The following is a 14,509-nucleotide window of genomic DNA, read 5'->3' as shown; positions in this document are numbered from 1 at the left end:
AGTGGATCTTCCCAGGTGGCTCAAGCGGTAAAGAATCTGCCTGCCAATGCAGGAGATGCAAGAGAGTCGGGTTCGATCCCTGGGTTGGGACAATGCCCTGGAGTAGGAAATAGCCACCTAGTCCAGTATTCTTGCCTTAGAAAATTCCACGGACAGAGGAGCCTAGTGAGCTATAGTTCATGGGGCTGCAAAGAGTTGGACATAAAGGAGCACATACATCAAGATTTGTTATATAGTTATTATAGAAATTAAGACAGAGTCATATTTCTACAAAAAAGACAAAAAGAATAGATTACATAGTCTTCAAATAAGCTAACACATTTATAGACAACTTATATATGTAAAGGTGATGATAAAGAACAGTGGGGGAAAGGACAGACCTTTAAAAAATAGCACTTAATCAGTTTAATATTCACATCGAAAAAATGAAACCTGACTTATCTTACACCCATACACAAAACTCAACTGAAGATGGACTGTAGATCTAATGAGGAAGGCAAATTAATGATAATTCTATAAATTAATCAGAACCTTTGGTAGGAAAAATTTTTTTTGACAGGACACAAGAAACACTTAAATGTCTTTTATATATATCAAAGTGAAGTGAAAGTCGCTCAGTTGCGTCTGACTCTTTGTGACCCCATGGACTATACAGTCCATGGAATTCTCCAGGCCAGAATACTGGAGTGGGTAGCCTTTCCCTTCTCCAGGCGATCTTCCCAACCCAGGGATTGAACCCAAGTCTCCCACCTTGCAGGCGGATTCTTTACAAGCTGAGGCACAAGGGAAGCCCATGTTCATCAAAGGACACCAATAATAAAGTGGAAAGGCTGGCAACAGAGCGGGAGAAGATAGTTGCAACACATGTATTCAACAAAGAACTCATATGCATAAGAAAATAGCAGACAATCCAATACAAAAATGAGTAAGACACTTGAATAGGCAATTCATAAAAGAGGCTATCCAGATATCAAAAAACAGGAAAATGGGTTCAGTCTCATTAGAAGCCTGGGAAATCCAAATGAAAATCACAGTAAGATATGACTATACCCCCACCAGAATGTTTAAAATTTAAAAGGTGTACAGTAGGGACAGGGAAGTCTGGCATGCTGCAGTCCATGGGGTTGCAAAGAGTCAGAGATGATTTGGTGACTGAACTACAACAATAACAGTAATTATCTGCAGGGATGTGGGGCAACTGGAATTCTTATAAATGGCTGGTGGGAGTACAGATCGAAACAACCATTTTCTAAAGTTGTTTGTTCAGCTAAGTTGTTGTTTGAGGACCTCCCAATGCAGGGTGTCCTGGTTCAATGGAAAGTAGATCTTGACTGTCACAGCTTAAGATGCTTCATGCCCCATTTAGAAGATCTTGCACATCTTAAGGAAGATTTCATGTGGTATAACTAATATGTGTGTCCAACTCTTTGTGACCTCATATACTGTAGCCCACCAAGACCTAGGGCAATCGAATAAATAAATTAAATCTTAACACAGAGGTGTATAACGGACTTTTGGACTCAGAGGGAGAGGGAGAGGGTGGGATGATTTGAGAGAATGGCATTGTAACATGTATACTATCATGTAAGAATCGAATCGCCAGTCTATGTCCCACGCAGGATACAGCATGCTTGGGGCTGGTGCATGGGGATGACCCAGAGAGATGTTATGGGGAGGGAGGTGGGAGGGGGGTTCATGTTTGGGAACGCATGTACACCCGTGGTGGATTCATGTCAATGTATGGCAAAACCAATACAGTACTGTAAAGTAAAATAAAGTAAAAATAAAAATAAAAAAAAATTGAAACTATTTGCTTAACTTTCATATAAACAAAACCAGCAATTTCACTGCTATGTATAAACCTAGCATATGTGTCACAAGAGGCAAGAATGTTCACAGCAATATTATTTCTAATAGCCAAAAATTGGAAATAACTCAAATGTCTATCACTAGTAAATAAATTGTATCACATTCATAAAATGGAATATTATATAGCAGTCAAAATGAATAAATGACAGCCTCACAAATCATAGCTGTATCTCCAAAACAATGTTTAATGCAAATGTACCAAATCTTGACTTTGAACAAGTTCATTAATCTCTTCATTTACAGCTCCCAGAAAAACATTTGTACCACTGGAGTTGTGGTCAGGAATAAGTGGAAAGATTCATACCAAACACTTGGCTTAATAAATATTAGCTATCACTTATTCAACTTCTCTTAGTAGGTCACCTTTCTGGAAATAAGAATGGTGCAGAGCACTTACAGTATCCCTTAGGTTCTCCCCCCAAATCCCTTCCTCTAGCTTCTCACTATTGGATCTCTGTCTCTTTAAGAAGTCAGCCATATATGAGGAGCGAGGATGCTGGGAAATCAGCTCAGCTCAGATCTGAAGCATGATGGGAAAGGGCGAAGGGGGCGGGGCGGCAACCGGGGCTGCGCACGCGCAGTTGTATGGTTGTTGCGTTGCGATGGACCGTTGAGAAAAATTTCAGTAAGAGAACGTATTCATTGTCCCGGCGTGGGGTCCCCAGGTTCTATCCCCGCTTCCCGGAGCGACGACGGCTTCCCAGGAGCGACGAGGGCAGCAGACGGTGAGCGCTGTCGATTGGAGCGGGAGGGGCCGTATGGGGCGGGGCGGTGGCCGCGCCACGTGATGAGGCGGGCGCAGGGCGGAAGAAGCGCAGTCTAGCTGGGTAGCTGAAACGTTGGGGTTTTCGCCGCAGAGATGGGCTGACACGCATATGCGGGTCGCGTTACCTCTATCAGATGCAGCGTTGCCGTGTTTGTACCCACTGACAGGCGTGGGACTTACTGGTGGGGGACAAGATTTGGGAAGCGAATAAGACATGAGCGCTCATAGATTAACAACTGTGGCAAGTGGGCATATAAGTTCTCATCTCTCGCACTGGCTTTTAAGCCTGGCGTTGACCATTTCCATGCCTGGCTTGACTGGATCAAGACAACTTGGCAGGGTTTTCGTTTGCTTTAGGTGTACTACGTCCAATTTAATATGTTGTCTCCTAGGGGAAGGGAAGTCTGAATGACTAATCTTGTTTACAAGAAGGCGATTGGGCAGTGGAGCTCAGAGGGGCTCCTTCCTGGGCATGGACCCCATGAGACCCTGAAAGGTGCAAGTGGACCACTTTAAGGGCATACCAGTTCATTTGGTGGCATCTTGAGCTTAGAGCTTGTCGTAAGGCCAAAGATGGGGCCCCTATGGAGACCTCCAGTGAAGGCTGAGTTAGAGGTGGGGCTGGGGAGCTTGGTGTGCCCCACTTTGAGACATATAAGCTCGAGGTGTGCTTCAAGTACTGATTCTCATGGTCTCAGAAACTGTATTTCTAGGTCCTTTCTTCCAAGAGTTTGGTAATTTCCTCTCCCGTCTTGGTCTTCAAGGCTCAATCCCACAGTAACTTTCAACGTACAAAAAATCAAGAGTGTTTGTCTTTAAAGATATAAGGGAAGTGGGAACTATTGTTCTAAGACTTTTTTTTTTTTTGAGTGTGAAGGCAGCTACTGAAGGAACAGAAGTCAGGAAGTATAGTCATGGCCTCAGAAGAGTTGTTTTTTTTAAATGCTTAGCCCTAAAATCTTGTGCTCAACACAGAGCTTTTGATACACATGAAGGAGGAAAAAAAAAAAAAGAAGCTTGACTATCAATCTTTTATGTTGTGTTTTAGGAATCCAGCTGTCTACCACCAAGAAGAAATCTATTTAGACTGAGGAATCCCTTTACGTAAAAAATTAGGATGAAAGAACCTTTGGATGGTGAATGTGGCAAAGCACTGGCACCACAGCAAGCCCTTCTGGACAAAATGAAAGAAGAACCTGACAATGCTCAAGTAAGCATTTCCGCTTTAATTAAAAAAATTGTTTTTTAATTTCTTTTCTTGTATCTGTTGAATTCAAATTTTTAGTAAAGTTTCTGACTTGTAACCCAAATTGATTTCCCCCCCGTTAGATGGGTAAATTACCTCTTATGTTCCTTGAATGAAAAAAGATCTTGATAACTCTTTCTTTTTGTGAGAGGAAACTAATGTGTATTACCCTTTTCCCATTATTTGGTACCTTTACAAGGAGTTCTCATGTATCTGATAGTAGTTTTCTTTTATTCTGTAAGTATTTGTGGTCTACTCTATGCCAGGCTTTGGAAATCCAGCAGTGAGCAAGGTCAGTTTAATCTCTTCCCTCATAGAACTTGCAGGTTAGTAGAGGAAATGGACATTACACAAGTAATTGATCACATTGTATAAATACATATAATTACAAACTATGACAAATGCTGTGGAAAAAAGGCCTAAAATGGGAAATCTGGCCTAGTTTTGATTGGCGGGTGCGGGCTTGGAGGATTTGTAAGCTGAATTTTGCAGAATGAATTGACTAGGCAAAGGCATGGAGGATAGTGTTCCAGACAGAGTGATCTGCATATAGGAAAGCTCTGATCTGGAAAGATGCATTGTTCTTTTGAAGAACTGCAAGACCAGTGGGCCTAGAACATAAAAACTGAAAATGGTGGTGACGATGATAATGGTGATCATAATGACAGTACTGACAGTGGTATTGATATATCAATATGTAGAGTACATCATAACATGACATTAGAAATACTGACTTGTTAAAACTTGCATGTGCTTAGACTGTGATGAGCACCACTCTTACAGCCTTATCATCATCCTCATTTTTGAGGTGAGGAAACCAAAGTACACAGCAGTTTACCACAGATCATAGCTCCTAAATGGCAAAAACTGAATTCAAATCCAGGTGTCAGACTTGAGAGCCTGTGCTATCTTGCTTCTAGGATGAGGCACTGTAAGTAATTTGAGGCCAGATTATGCAGGACTTTGTTACAAATTTTGGTTTTATGTTGGTCTTATCATGAGAACTTTGTGAAGCCATTGTAGGGTATTACTTGGTAGAATAAGATAAACATGTTTGGAAAGATCGTATGGCTACCTTTTAGGGACCCAGATTAGAAATCTGTGGAGAGCGATGTGGAGAGACCAGCTAGTTGTTTTTGCAAAAAGTGATTTTTTTGTTCGTCTTGGACAATTCCTTTGCCGTATACTCCAGTTACTGGCTTTATTGCAGAAGCAAACCAATAATACTGAAAATATAAATAATAATGATAATATTTTATTTCTCGTATTATCTCAAAGGCAGTATCATTCCAGGACAGGGATGTCAAATAATTTGTCTGTTCATCACCTCCACGCCTTCCTAAAGGCGTGTGCTGCGAAGGGTTCTGAGGGAGTTTCTGCAGGATGTGGGGTAGGGGATGGTGGTATCTGGGACACTTATTTTCCCTCCAGATAGTAATTCTTCCTTTGCCAAAAGTAACCATTTGTTTGCCCAGTTTTGTGGATTCTACCTTTTAAGAGTTTTTCACTCTTCCTTTTCCTCTCTGTTTCATTATTTCTCATCTGGACTTTTATAACATTGAGTTTCCTATTAAACATTATCTCTTCAGTCACATTCATGAAAATCCTATACAGTGATACCATGGTACTCTCTCTCTCTCTTTTTTTGAGTAACAAGAGCCAAGTTTTTAATTAAATCATTTCTTCTATTAATATTAGAAGTACCCCTCAATGACATCCTTTGCTTGAGACTCTCTGCTATAGTCCATAACCACCGCACAACTGCAACTATCTGTTTTACAGGATTTTTCCCCTCTCTTGTCAGTTTTACAGAGGCCTGCCCTTTCTTCTGGTTTTTTTGTTATCATTGTCCTTAATTAGGTTGATTTATCATTCATCACAAGGGCCTTCACCAACTTGAGATAAGCTCATCAGAATTAGATGCAAACACAAAAAGATGGGGTTTGGTAGCTTTGAAATTCCCCTTGCTAGGCTATCCTGGGTAAGGGTAGTCTTTAGCACCTCTTGTAAAGCAGCGTTCATGTCCATTACACCTCCAGCAGAAATGCCTTCCTCCACCACGGTGCGGTGGGCTATAGCCATGGTGCCATGGCGGTGGTTGGAGCCGAATTTTGAATGCACCTAAACCTCTGCCTCCCGTGACTCCACAGCGACAGGGAAAGAGCTCTAAGGTACTCTTTACAAATTTGATGACATTGTTCTCTTTAAAGACCTTGTCTCCTCCTGTGGGATAAAACAAACTTTTTCGTGTTCTATCCAAACTATCCATATTTAGACCTTTGTTTCCCTCTTCGCTATCTTCCCCACCTTTTCTAATCTATGATCCTGCAAACTATTTGCATTTCACAAAAAGTTATATTATGTTAATTTTTGTTTCCTTGCCTTTGCACATGCCATTTCTTCTGCCTTTGTATCCTAAACTAGGTAGCTTGGCAGAAAGTTTCTCCTCTTTTAAGATATGGTTTAACTGTCTTGTCACTTGGAATTAGCCACTCTCTATTTTTCTTTAAATTGTGTGTAGTGCTTTCACTTTTGTTATGGCATCTACAGGTCAGTGAATTTTGTTTTCAGAGTCTGGTCTTATGTGACCTCAGTTGCCTGCACAATGACTGCATATGCTCAGTAATTAAAATAAAAGAGCCTGTGTTTCACAGATGAGGAAACTGAGCATGGAGGAGTAAGCGACTTCGTCAAGATCTCATGGCAAAGCTGGCATACGAAACCAGTTTTTAAAGATTCCGGATCCAATATTTCTTTCATTGTACTTTGCCTGTAGTCTAAAAATTTAAGAAATATTGAACTATGAATTAATTGAGTATTCTTCCTGAATGTAAAAATTGTGGTAAAGAAAATCCCACTGACAGCTTGCAATGTAAATTTAAGTGGATGGGGGCTTCTTCAGTTCTCTTTGGTTTATATTAATGCTTGAAGGTGAATGGGCTAAAATTTTTCATGATTGGGTGTTGGCTATGATGGAAAAGCCGATTGAACAAACAGTGTGTGCTCCTTTTCATGTTTGCATATTGGAAATATTTGAATATTGGAAAATAGTAGAGAAGAAGTTGAAAAAGTTGACTGTTTTCTCATGTACTAGGGGTCTGCTCTGGATACTAAGTCAAGTGCAAGTTCAGTCGCTCAGTCGTGTCTGACTCTTTGCGACCCCATGAATCGCAGCACGCCAGGCCTCCCTGTCCATTACCAACTCCCGGAGTTCAGTCAGACTCACATCCATCGAGTCTGTGATGCCATCCAGCCATCTCATCCTCGGTCGTCCCCTCCTCCTCCTGTCCCCAATCCCTCCCAGCATCAGAGTCTTTTCCAATGAGTCAACTCTTCGCATGAGGTGGCCAAAGTACTGGAGTTTCAGCTTTAGCATCATTCCTTCCAAAGAAATCCCAGGGCTGATCTCCTTCAGAATGGACTGGTTGGATCTCCTTGCAGTCCAAGGGACTCTCAAGAGTCTTCTCCAACACCACAGTTCAAAAGCATCAGTTCTTCGGCGCTCAGCCTTCTTCACAGTCCAACTTTCACATCCATACATGACTACTGGAAAAACCATAGCCTTGACTAGACGGACCTTAGTCGGCAAAGTAATGTCTCTGCTTTTGAATATGCTATCTAGGTTGGTCATAACTTTTCTTCCAAGGAGTAAAAGTCTTTTAATTTCATGGCTGCAATCACCATCTGCAGTGATTTTGGAGCCCCCCCAAAATATAAAGTCTGACACTGTTTCTACTGTTTCCCCCTCTATTTCCCATGAAGTGATGGGACCAGATGCCATGATCTTCGTTTTCTGAATGTTGAGCTTTAGGCCAACTTTTTCACTCTCCTTTCACTTTCATCAAGAGGCTTTTTAGCTCCTCTTCACTTTCTGCCATAAAAGTGGTGTCATCTGCATATCTGAGGTTATTGATATTTCTCCCGGCAATCTTGATTCCAGCTTGTGTGTCTTCCAGTCCAGCATTTCTCATGATGTACTCTGCATAGAAGTTAAATAAGCAGGGTGACAATATACAGCCTTGACGTACTCCTTTTCCTATTTGGAACCAGTCTGTTGTTCCATGTCCAGTTCTAACTGTTGCTTCCTGACCTGCATACAGATTTCTCAAGAGGCAGGTTAGGTGGTCTGGTATTCCCATCTCTTGAAGAATTTTCCACAGTTGATTGTGATCCACACAGTCAAAGGCTTTGGCATAGTCAATAAAGCAGAAATAGATGTTTTTCTGGAACTCTCTTGCTTTTTCGATGATCTAGCGGATGTTGGCAATTTGATCTCTGGTTCCTGTGCCTTTTCTAAAACCAGCTTGAACATCAGGAAGTTCACGGTTCACATATTGCTGAAGCCGGGCTACTAAAGCTATATGAATTGTCACTCAGTTATTCACTGAGCTTTTATTCCTGCATATATGACCTATAGCACTTGTTGAACACTGTTGTAAGCAGTTTATACATGACACTCACAAATCCTGTGAGTTATGTATGTTATTATTCCCATTTCACACACAGGGAAACAGACACAGATAAAACGTAACACAACCTAGTAAATCGATGAGCTAGCATTTGAACCCAAGTGGTCTGGTTTAAGAGCCCAAACCCTTAACCAGGATGCTAAGCTGTGTTAGTCACTTTGTTTTCAGAGGCGCTACAGAGATGAAAAGACAGGGCCTCTGCTCTCAAGTGAATTGATGGCATGAGGGGGAGTAACGGTATGGAAATGGGAGAAGTAGCTATTTGTGGGTGACTGTGCCCTGCCAAAAGGTATGCTCACTGTGTCTTGCCCAGTCTCATTTAAACTCTACAAACATAGGAGGAAAGTATCCTCACCCCGTTTTAAAAAGGAGGGAACTGAAGGAAGGACAGGTTAGGTAACTTAACCAAACTCAAAGGAAGCATCAGAGTTAGAGTAGGAACTTAGCTTGGACTGACTTCAAACATGTATTCTTTCTGTTGCTTTGTGCTCCCTCTGTACAGATACAGAATCTGTGCAGATAATCTGTACAGATATAGAATCAGAATTGATATAATTACCATAATTTAAAAGATTGTGTAAGATGCATAGGGAGCATAGGGAAAGGATACCTTATGTCTGTCTAGGGAGAAGAGGAGGGTTTCACAGGGTGGGTAGTGCTTGACTTATAGCAGTTGATTAAAACCTTCAGACAGAGAAGAGAGCATGTGCCAACTCATTGAGGGGTGAGAGAATGTGATATATTCAGTGGTTGGGTATTTCAACAGTAAAGTGGGAGAAGAGAATAAATTTTAGATATTTAGATAGAATTGATCCGACTTAGCGGAGAAGGCAACGGCACCCCACTCCAGTACTCTTGCCTGGAAAATCCCATGGGCAGAGGAGCCTGGTGGGCTGCAGTCCATGGGGTCGTGAAGAGTTGGACACGACTGAGCAACTCCACTTTCACTTTTCACTTTCATGCATTGGAGAAGGAAATGGAAACCCGCTCCAGTGTTCTTGCCTGGAGAATCCCAGGGACGGGGGAGCCTGGTAGGCTGATGTCTATGGGGTTGCACAGAGTCAGACACGACTGAAGTGACTTAGCAGCAGCAGATCCGACTTAGAGATAGTATATGAGGTATGAGGGTCAAGGAGGATCCAGGAAAACTCAGAGGTTTCTGGGCTTCAGTAAGTTCAGTTTGTGATGATACTATTTACTGAGGGGCTAGGAGCAGAATTTAAGAGGAAGTAATGAGTGTAGTTGGAGATCTGTTGTGTTCAAGGGGCTCATGGGGGCATTCAAGTGATAATTTTGCCCTCGGAGGCACTTGCACATATTTAGAGATTAGAGAGAGGTATTTAGAGATTAGAGAGTTATCTGTATGTAGGTATTGTGTTGCCAGTTAAAAACAGAATGTTCAGTTACATTTGCCTGTCAAATGAACAGTGAATATTTTTTTCAGGTAAGTATTGGTGGAGCTAGTGGTAAAGAACCTGCTTGCCAATATACATAGATGTAAGAGATGTAGGTTTGGTCCCTGGGTTGGGAAGATCCCCTGGAGAAGGGCATGGCAACCCACTCCAGTATTCTTGCCTGGAAAACCCCATGGACAGAGCCTGGTGGGCCATAGTCCATAGGGTTGCAAAGAGTTGGACATGACTGAAGTGACAGCATGCATGTTGCATTCAGTATTGGGGACTTATACTAAAAAATTATCTGTTGTTTATTTGAAACTTAAAATTAAGTGGTTGTTTTATATTTTTATTTGCTATATTTATATTTGGTCACCCTATATAAGGTGATGGTTGAAGTCATGAAAGTGGATGACGTTGTTCAGGGAACAAAAATAGAGAAAAGAGTAGAGCTCAGGATAGAGCGCTAGGAACTGGATTAATTTAATGCTTCAAAATGGCTTCAAGTAATCTCCCAAGCAGCAGCCTTGTTATTACCTGGGAACCTATTAGAAATGTATGTTCTTAGTTCATGCTCCAAACCTGCTGAATAAGAAATTTTGAGGCTGAAACCCAAAAATCTATGTCTTAACAAGACCTTAAGGGTTTCCGATGCCACTGAATTTGGAACCATTGACTTTGTTGTTGCTTAGTTGCTAAGTTGTGTCCAACTCTTTCGTGACCCCATGGACTGTAGCCCACCAAACTTCTGTGTCCATGGGATTTCCCAAGCAAAAATACTGGAGTGGGTTGCCATTTCCTTCTCCAGAGGATCTTCCTGACCTCGGGATTGAACCTGTGTCTCCTGCATTGGCAGGCAGATTCTCTACCACTGAACCACCTGGGGAGCCCACCATTTACTTGGGGTGAGTATAAGATTAATGAAGGATGCTAAGAAATAGTAATGATGAATTGAAATAATATAATCAGAAGACAACCAATAGAATTATTGGTGATGTCACATGTTTTTGAGAGACTGAGAAAGATAAAACCTAAAATTGTTTATTGAATTATGCAATTTGAGATAATTGGTTATCTTTCAGTTGAAGCAACAGCTTGATTGCATTGTGTTCAGGAGGGAATCACAGTGAAAAAGTAGAGAAAGCATGGAATACTTTTCCTGTTAAGTTTGGTTGTGAAGGGAGAGAGCAGAGAGGGCAGTAGTTCCCTATGGGATAGGTTCCTTATAAGCTAAAGGGAAGAGACCAGCATGGAAGTTGTGAAAGGAACAAAGGCAGGAACGGCTGAGACCCCTTGAGGGTCATCCTGTTGGGAACCCACGCTGAGCTCTGGGTGAACTCTGTAACGCAGAATTGCTGAATAGTTGCTGAGTTGCCGAAAGGAAAGAACAGTGCTAAGAACTGGACTACTTCTGGACTAAGGAAACCATACCTTTCTCTAGTAACAGATGAGGTGTGCTCGATAACCCAACTGAATGTACAGAACAGATTTATCCTCCAGTCCAAATTCTTAGTCAACAGCTTGTGTAAGCCTGCTTGAACTTCCTCCTTTTCCCCGTGAAATCTCCTATGCATTCTCCTCCACTGGGACACTATTCTGGGTTCCTCCACAATCTGTGACCCCTGAATTGCAGTTCTAAGAATCCATATAGACTACCTTTTTGCCTCTTTACAGTTCATGCTGCTTTCCTTGACAAGGTGGAGAGAGGCTTAGGATACACAAAGAAAGTATGAAGTGCTGTAAAAAGGGGGAGGGAAAGGGACCCCGAAAACAGGCATTGTTTCAGCTATGGCTGAGAAGGTTGCCTTTTCCTGTAAGGTTCAAGGACAGTTTGCCAGTCCATGTGTAGGCATGGTGGAAGAGGCAGTCAGGATGCTGAGGGAATTCTTACTTAACTGCTTCTATTTTCTTGGTGAAACAGAAACATTACTGAGTCAGAAATATATGGGGTTTGGACTTAGGAGTGATGGAGGTGTGGAACAGTTACTTTGTGAAGTAAGACAGATTGACTAGGGAAATGTAGCAGGCATATTAGAAAAATATTAAGAGATTGAGTTGATGATGGACAATCTTTTATTGAGTCTTAAGTGGGTTTTTTTTAAGTTGAAGGCAGTCTATGTATGTACTTTTAACTTCTTTTTTACAAGTGCCAATAAGTGAATATTGTTATTTAAGTATACTGTTTAAGAATGTCCACTTTGAATTGCCAGGTGGTTCAGTGGTAAAAGACTCCACCTGCCAGTGCAGGAGATCACGGAGATGTGGGTTCAGTCCCTCGGTTGGGAATATCCCCTAGAGGACAAAATGGCAACACACTCCAGTATTCTTGCCTGGAAAATTCCGTGGACAGAGGAGCCTGGTGGCTACAGCCTATGGGGTTGCAAAGAGTTGGACACGACTGAGTTACTGAGCACGCACACACACTTTGAATTGAATGAATTTGGATTCATTCATTCAACAAATGTTTATTCGGTGTTATAATTATGAAAATAATAATAAGAGGTAGCATTTTGTTCATGAGTCATATTTAACTTTTGGCTAATTGTAAGGGATCATGCTATGTACTTTATTTGTTTTAAATCATATGTCCCATAAATTCAGTCCAGTGGGTTAGGTAATACTGTCTTTTTAGATAAGGAAATTGGAACTGAAAAAGATCAAATGACTTATTCCTGACACTGGGATTGCTAGTGTCCTGTCATTCCTGCGGTGCACCCTTTCTTTCTCTCCCTTCTCAGAGCCTGGGGGTTGTGGACAGCGTCTTGTATCAGCCGATTGCTTGAGTGGGGAGTGGGCCACGAGCACATGGAGGGCACTGTGGACTGGAGAGAGACACACAGCGTGGCTGAAAATCGAGAGCCTGTTGGGGTGGTCAAGGCTGAGCCTGACCCAGTGGAGTACACCCTGTGGGAGCGGCTTCCCCACTGCCTGCCCTGGAGGCCCAGTGACATTTATGTCCACAAGAAGACTGGCCTTATGGTCCAGCTGGCCTGCTGCCGGAAACTGCTAGGCCGAAGGGCTGGGAGTCAGAATGCCTGCACTGAGATCTTCATCCACCACTTGGGCCTGCCTATCATTGGTGTCATTCACATTGCCCTACAGCTGCAGGCTAGCAGCTTCAGGGCTTTGCACAAGACTGCCGGTACCTCTGCCGTGGAGCTTGTGGATGAGTGGGAACCAGGGATGGATACAGCAGAGCCGCTGCTCCAGATCTGCAACAACTCAGCCATCCATATCTGTGTCTTCAGGGTCACACTCAAGCAATTGAAATGAGGCTGGCCCACTTTAACCACCCACCCGCCTACAGCTGGACTCAGATGTGGCTCTTCTTGTATTGATTACTGTCACGGACCTTCTACTAGAGCCATGTAGGAAGAAGCTGTCCCCGTGCGGCCCAGAGAACTGTGAACCGAGAAGGCAAATACTTTTGTTGGGCCCAGGCAGTGGGTTTTCCCGAATCTTTGTGTTCTGTAACCACTGTCCTATACAATAAAAACTTTCAAGTTGTGTTGGTGCCTGGCCACCCCACTGCAAAAAAAGAACCAGGGTTACACTTGTTTCTGTCTGCTCTCAGAGCCCATAGTCTTCTCCGTTGTGTTATGTTGACTGTGCTGGGTGTTGAATGTACAGAAGTGGAAAAACAGACGGGATCCCTGCCTATAGTGGACATGGTCCTTTCAGTCTGGTGTGGGAGGAAGAGGGATGTTAGACATCAAACAGATTATCACCCAAATAAATGTGAAGCGATGTATTATGACAAGTGCTGTGAGTGAAAGGAGATGGGAGAGCCTATACCAGGGGAACTTGACTTGGGGGCCAGGGTTTGAATTCATTGTTGTAATTATGTTATATTGTATTTGTGCATTTATAAGGGAGAGAGCATGGGTTTTGAAACAGACCTAGGTTTGATTCCCATTTGTGCGCTTGGTATTTTTGTGACCTTGTGCAAGTTGATGAACGTCTCTAAAGCTCACTTTTCTCATCCATAGAGAAGGTTCAGTAGGTCTTACGTTAAAGGCAGTAGCTTGTTTGGTGCCATGGAAAGTGGTAATTGATGCAGTGGTTTTTAATCTTTGGCATTTAATATTCCAGAGAAATGCTGGAGTAACTTTGGAAACTGATATATCAGTTATTTTGCTAAGTACAGGGAGATTAAAAATATAGTTACTAATTGTCACCATTGTTTCAAAAAAGCAAGACTATTTTTAAAAAAGCTTTTTATTTTGAAATATGTAAGGCTATTTTAACATCCGTTCCCTCCCCCCAAAGGTAGGATAGTTCATATCTCAGAATAAAGGTTAGTCTTTTTAAAGGGAGATTTGTGTATTTAAATTTTTTTCCATGATTATATATATTATTTTAAAGCATTTTGAAGAATATATTAAAGATAAATCTGATTTAGGCTGTGATGATTTTGCATATAATGAGCAGATTGCATTGAAACACATATCTTTTGTGCCATTAACAGATACGACAGCTTGCAAATCTGTTGGATAAAATTACTAATTTGATCCAAACTCTAAATCACTCAGATTTAATTTCATTTATTGCTCCCTTATAAATGCAGCCTAAAAAAAAAGTAGTGCTCAGCATTGAAATAGCTGTGTATAGCGAGATTACATTAAACACATTTTTTTTAATTGGAGGACAATTGACTTAGAATATTTTGTTGGTTTCTGCCATATAGCAACATGAATCAGCCACAGGTATATGTATGTCCCCTCCCTCTCAAGATTACATGTGGTAAGTAAACATAAGTATCATA

The 14,509-nt window shown here is 41.8% G+C and overlaps 2 protein-coding genes across 16 annotated transcripts in view; both read left to right on the top strand.

Annotated features, from left to right (window-relative positions):
* Window positions 1-2,411: 2,411 nt before the first annotated feature.
* Window positions 2,412-14,509, top strand: part of ZMYM6 (zinc finger MYM-type containing 6) — a 46,328-nt gene continuing 34,230 nt past the window's right edge. The window contains exons 1-3 of one of the 11 annotated variants that reach the window (XM_069585718.2): window positions 2,447-2,594; window positions 3,684-3,845; window positions 5,921-6,052. Coding sequence is in view for 3 of the 11 variants with exons in the window: in XM_069585663.2 (XP_069441764.1) it covers window positions 3,753-3,845 (93 nt within the window). In the remaining 8 variants the exon portion in view is untranslated. Of the gene's footprint in view, window positions 2,595-2,653; window positions 2,881-3,683; window positions 3,846-5,920; window positions 6,053-14,509 lie in introns of those variants that run through there. The other 10 variants (XM_069585707.2, XM_069585698.2, XM_069585746.2 and 7 more) reach the window with 10 other exon arrangements.
* On the top strand, window positions 2,416-14,383 carry LOC138437859 (ribonuclease P protein subunit p20-like). 5 transcript variants are annotated; one of them, XM_070289242.1, is made up of 5 exons: window positions 2,668-2,784; window positions 3,684-3,845; window positions 5,921-6,052; window positions 10,553-10,649; window positions 11,955-14,383. In XM_070289242.1, the coding sequence occupies exon 5, from the start codon at window positions 12,550-12,552 to the stop codon at window positions 13,015-13,017; it is 468 nt and encodes a 155-aa protein (XP_070145343.1). In that variant the 5' UTR covers window positions 2,668-2,784; window positions 3,684-3,845; window positions 5,921-6,052; window positions 10,553-10,649; window positions 11,955-12,549; the 3' UTR covers window positions 13,018-14,383. The 5 variants fall into 5 exon arrangements, with proteins under 5 accessions (XP_070145339.1, XP_070145343.1, XP_070145341.1 ...); XM_070289241.1 differs by having other exon boundaries at window positions 2,686-2,784; window positions 12,483-14,383; XM_070289238.1 differs by lacking the exons at window positions 2,668-2,784; window positions 10,553-10,649 and adding an exon at window positions 2,416-2,594 and having other exon boundaries at window positions 12,483-14,383.

The sequence above is a fragment of the Ovis canadensis genome, chromosome 1 (genome assembly GCF_042477335.2).
Source record: "Ovis canadensis isolate MfBH-ARS-UI-01 breed Bighorn chromosome 1, ARS-UI_OviCan_v2, whole genome shotgun sequence".
Taxonomy (NCBI): domain Eukaryota; kingdom Metazoa; phylum Chordata; class Mammalia; order Artiodactyla; family Bovidae; genus Ovis; species Ovis canadensis.
The sequence above is the reverse complement of the archived record's forward strand: the minus strand, read 5'-3'. Positions and strand labels throughout refer to the sequence as shown.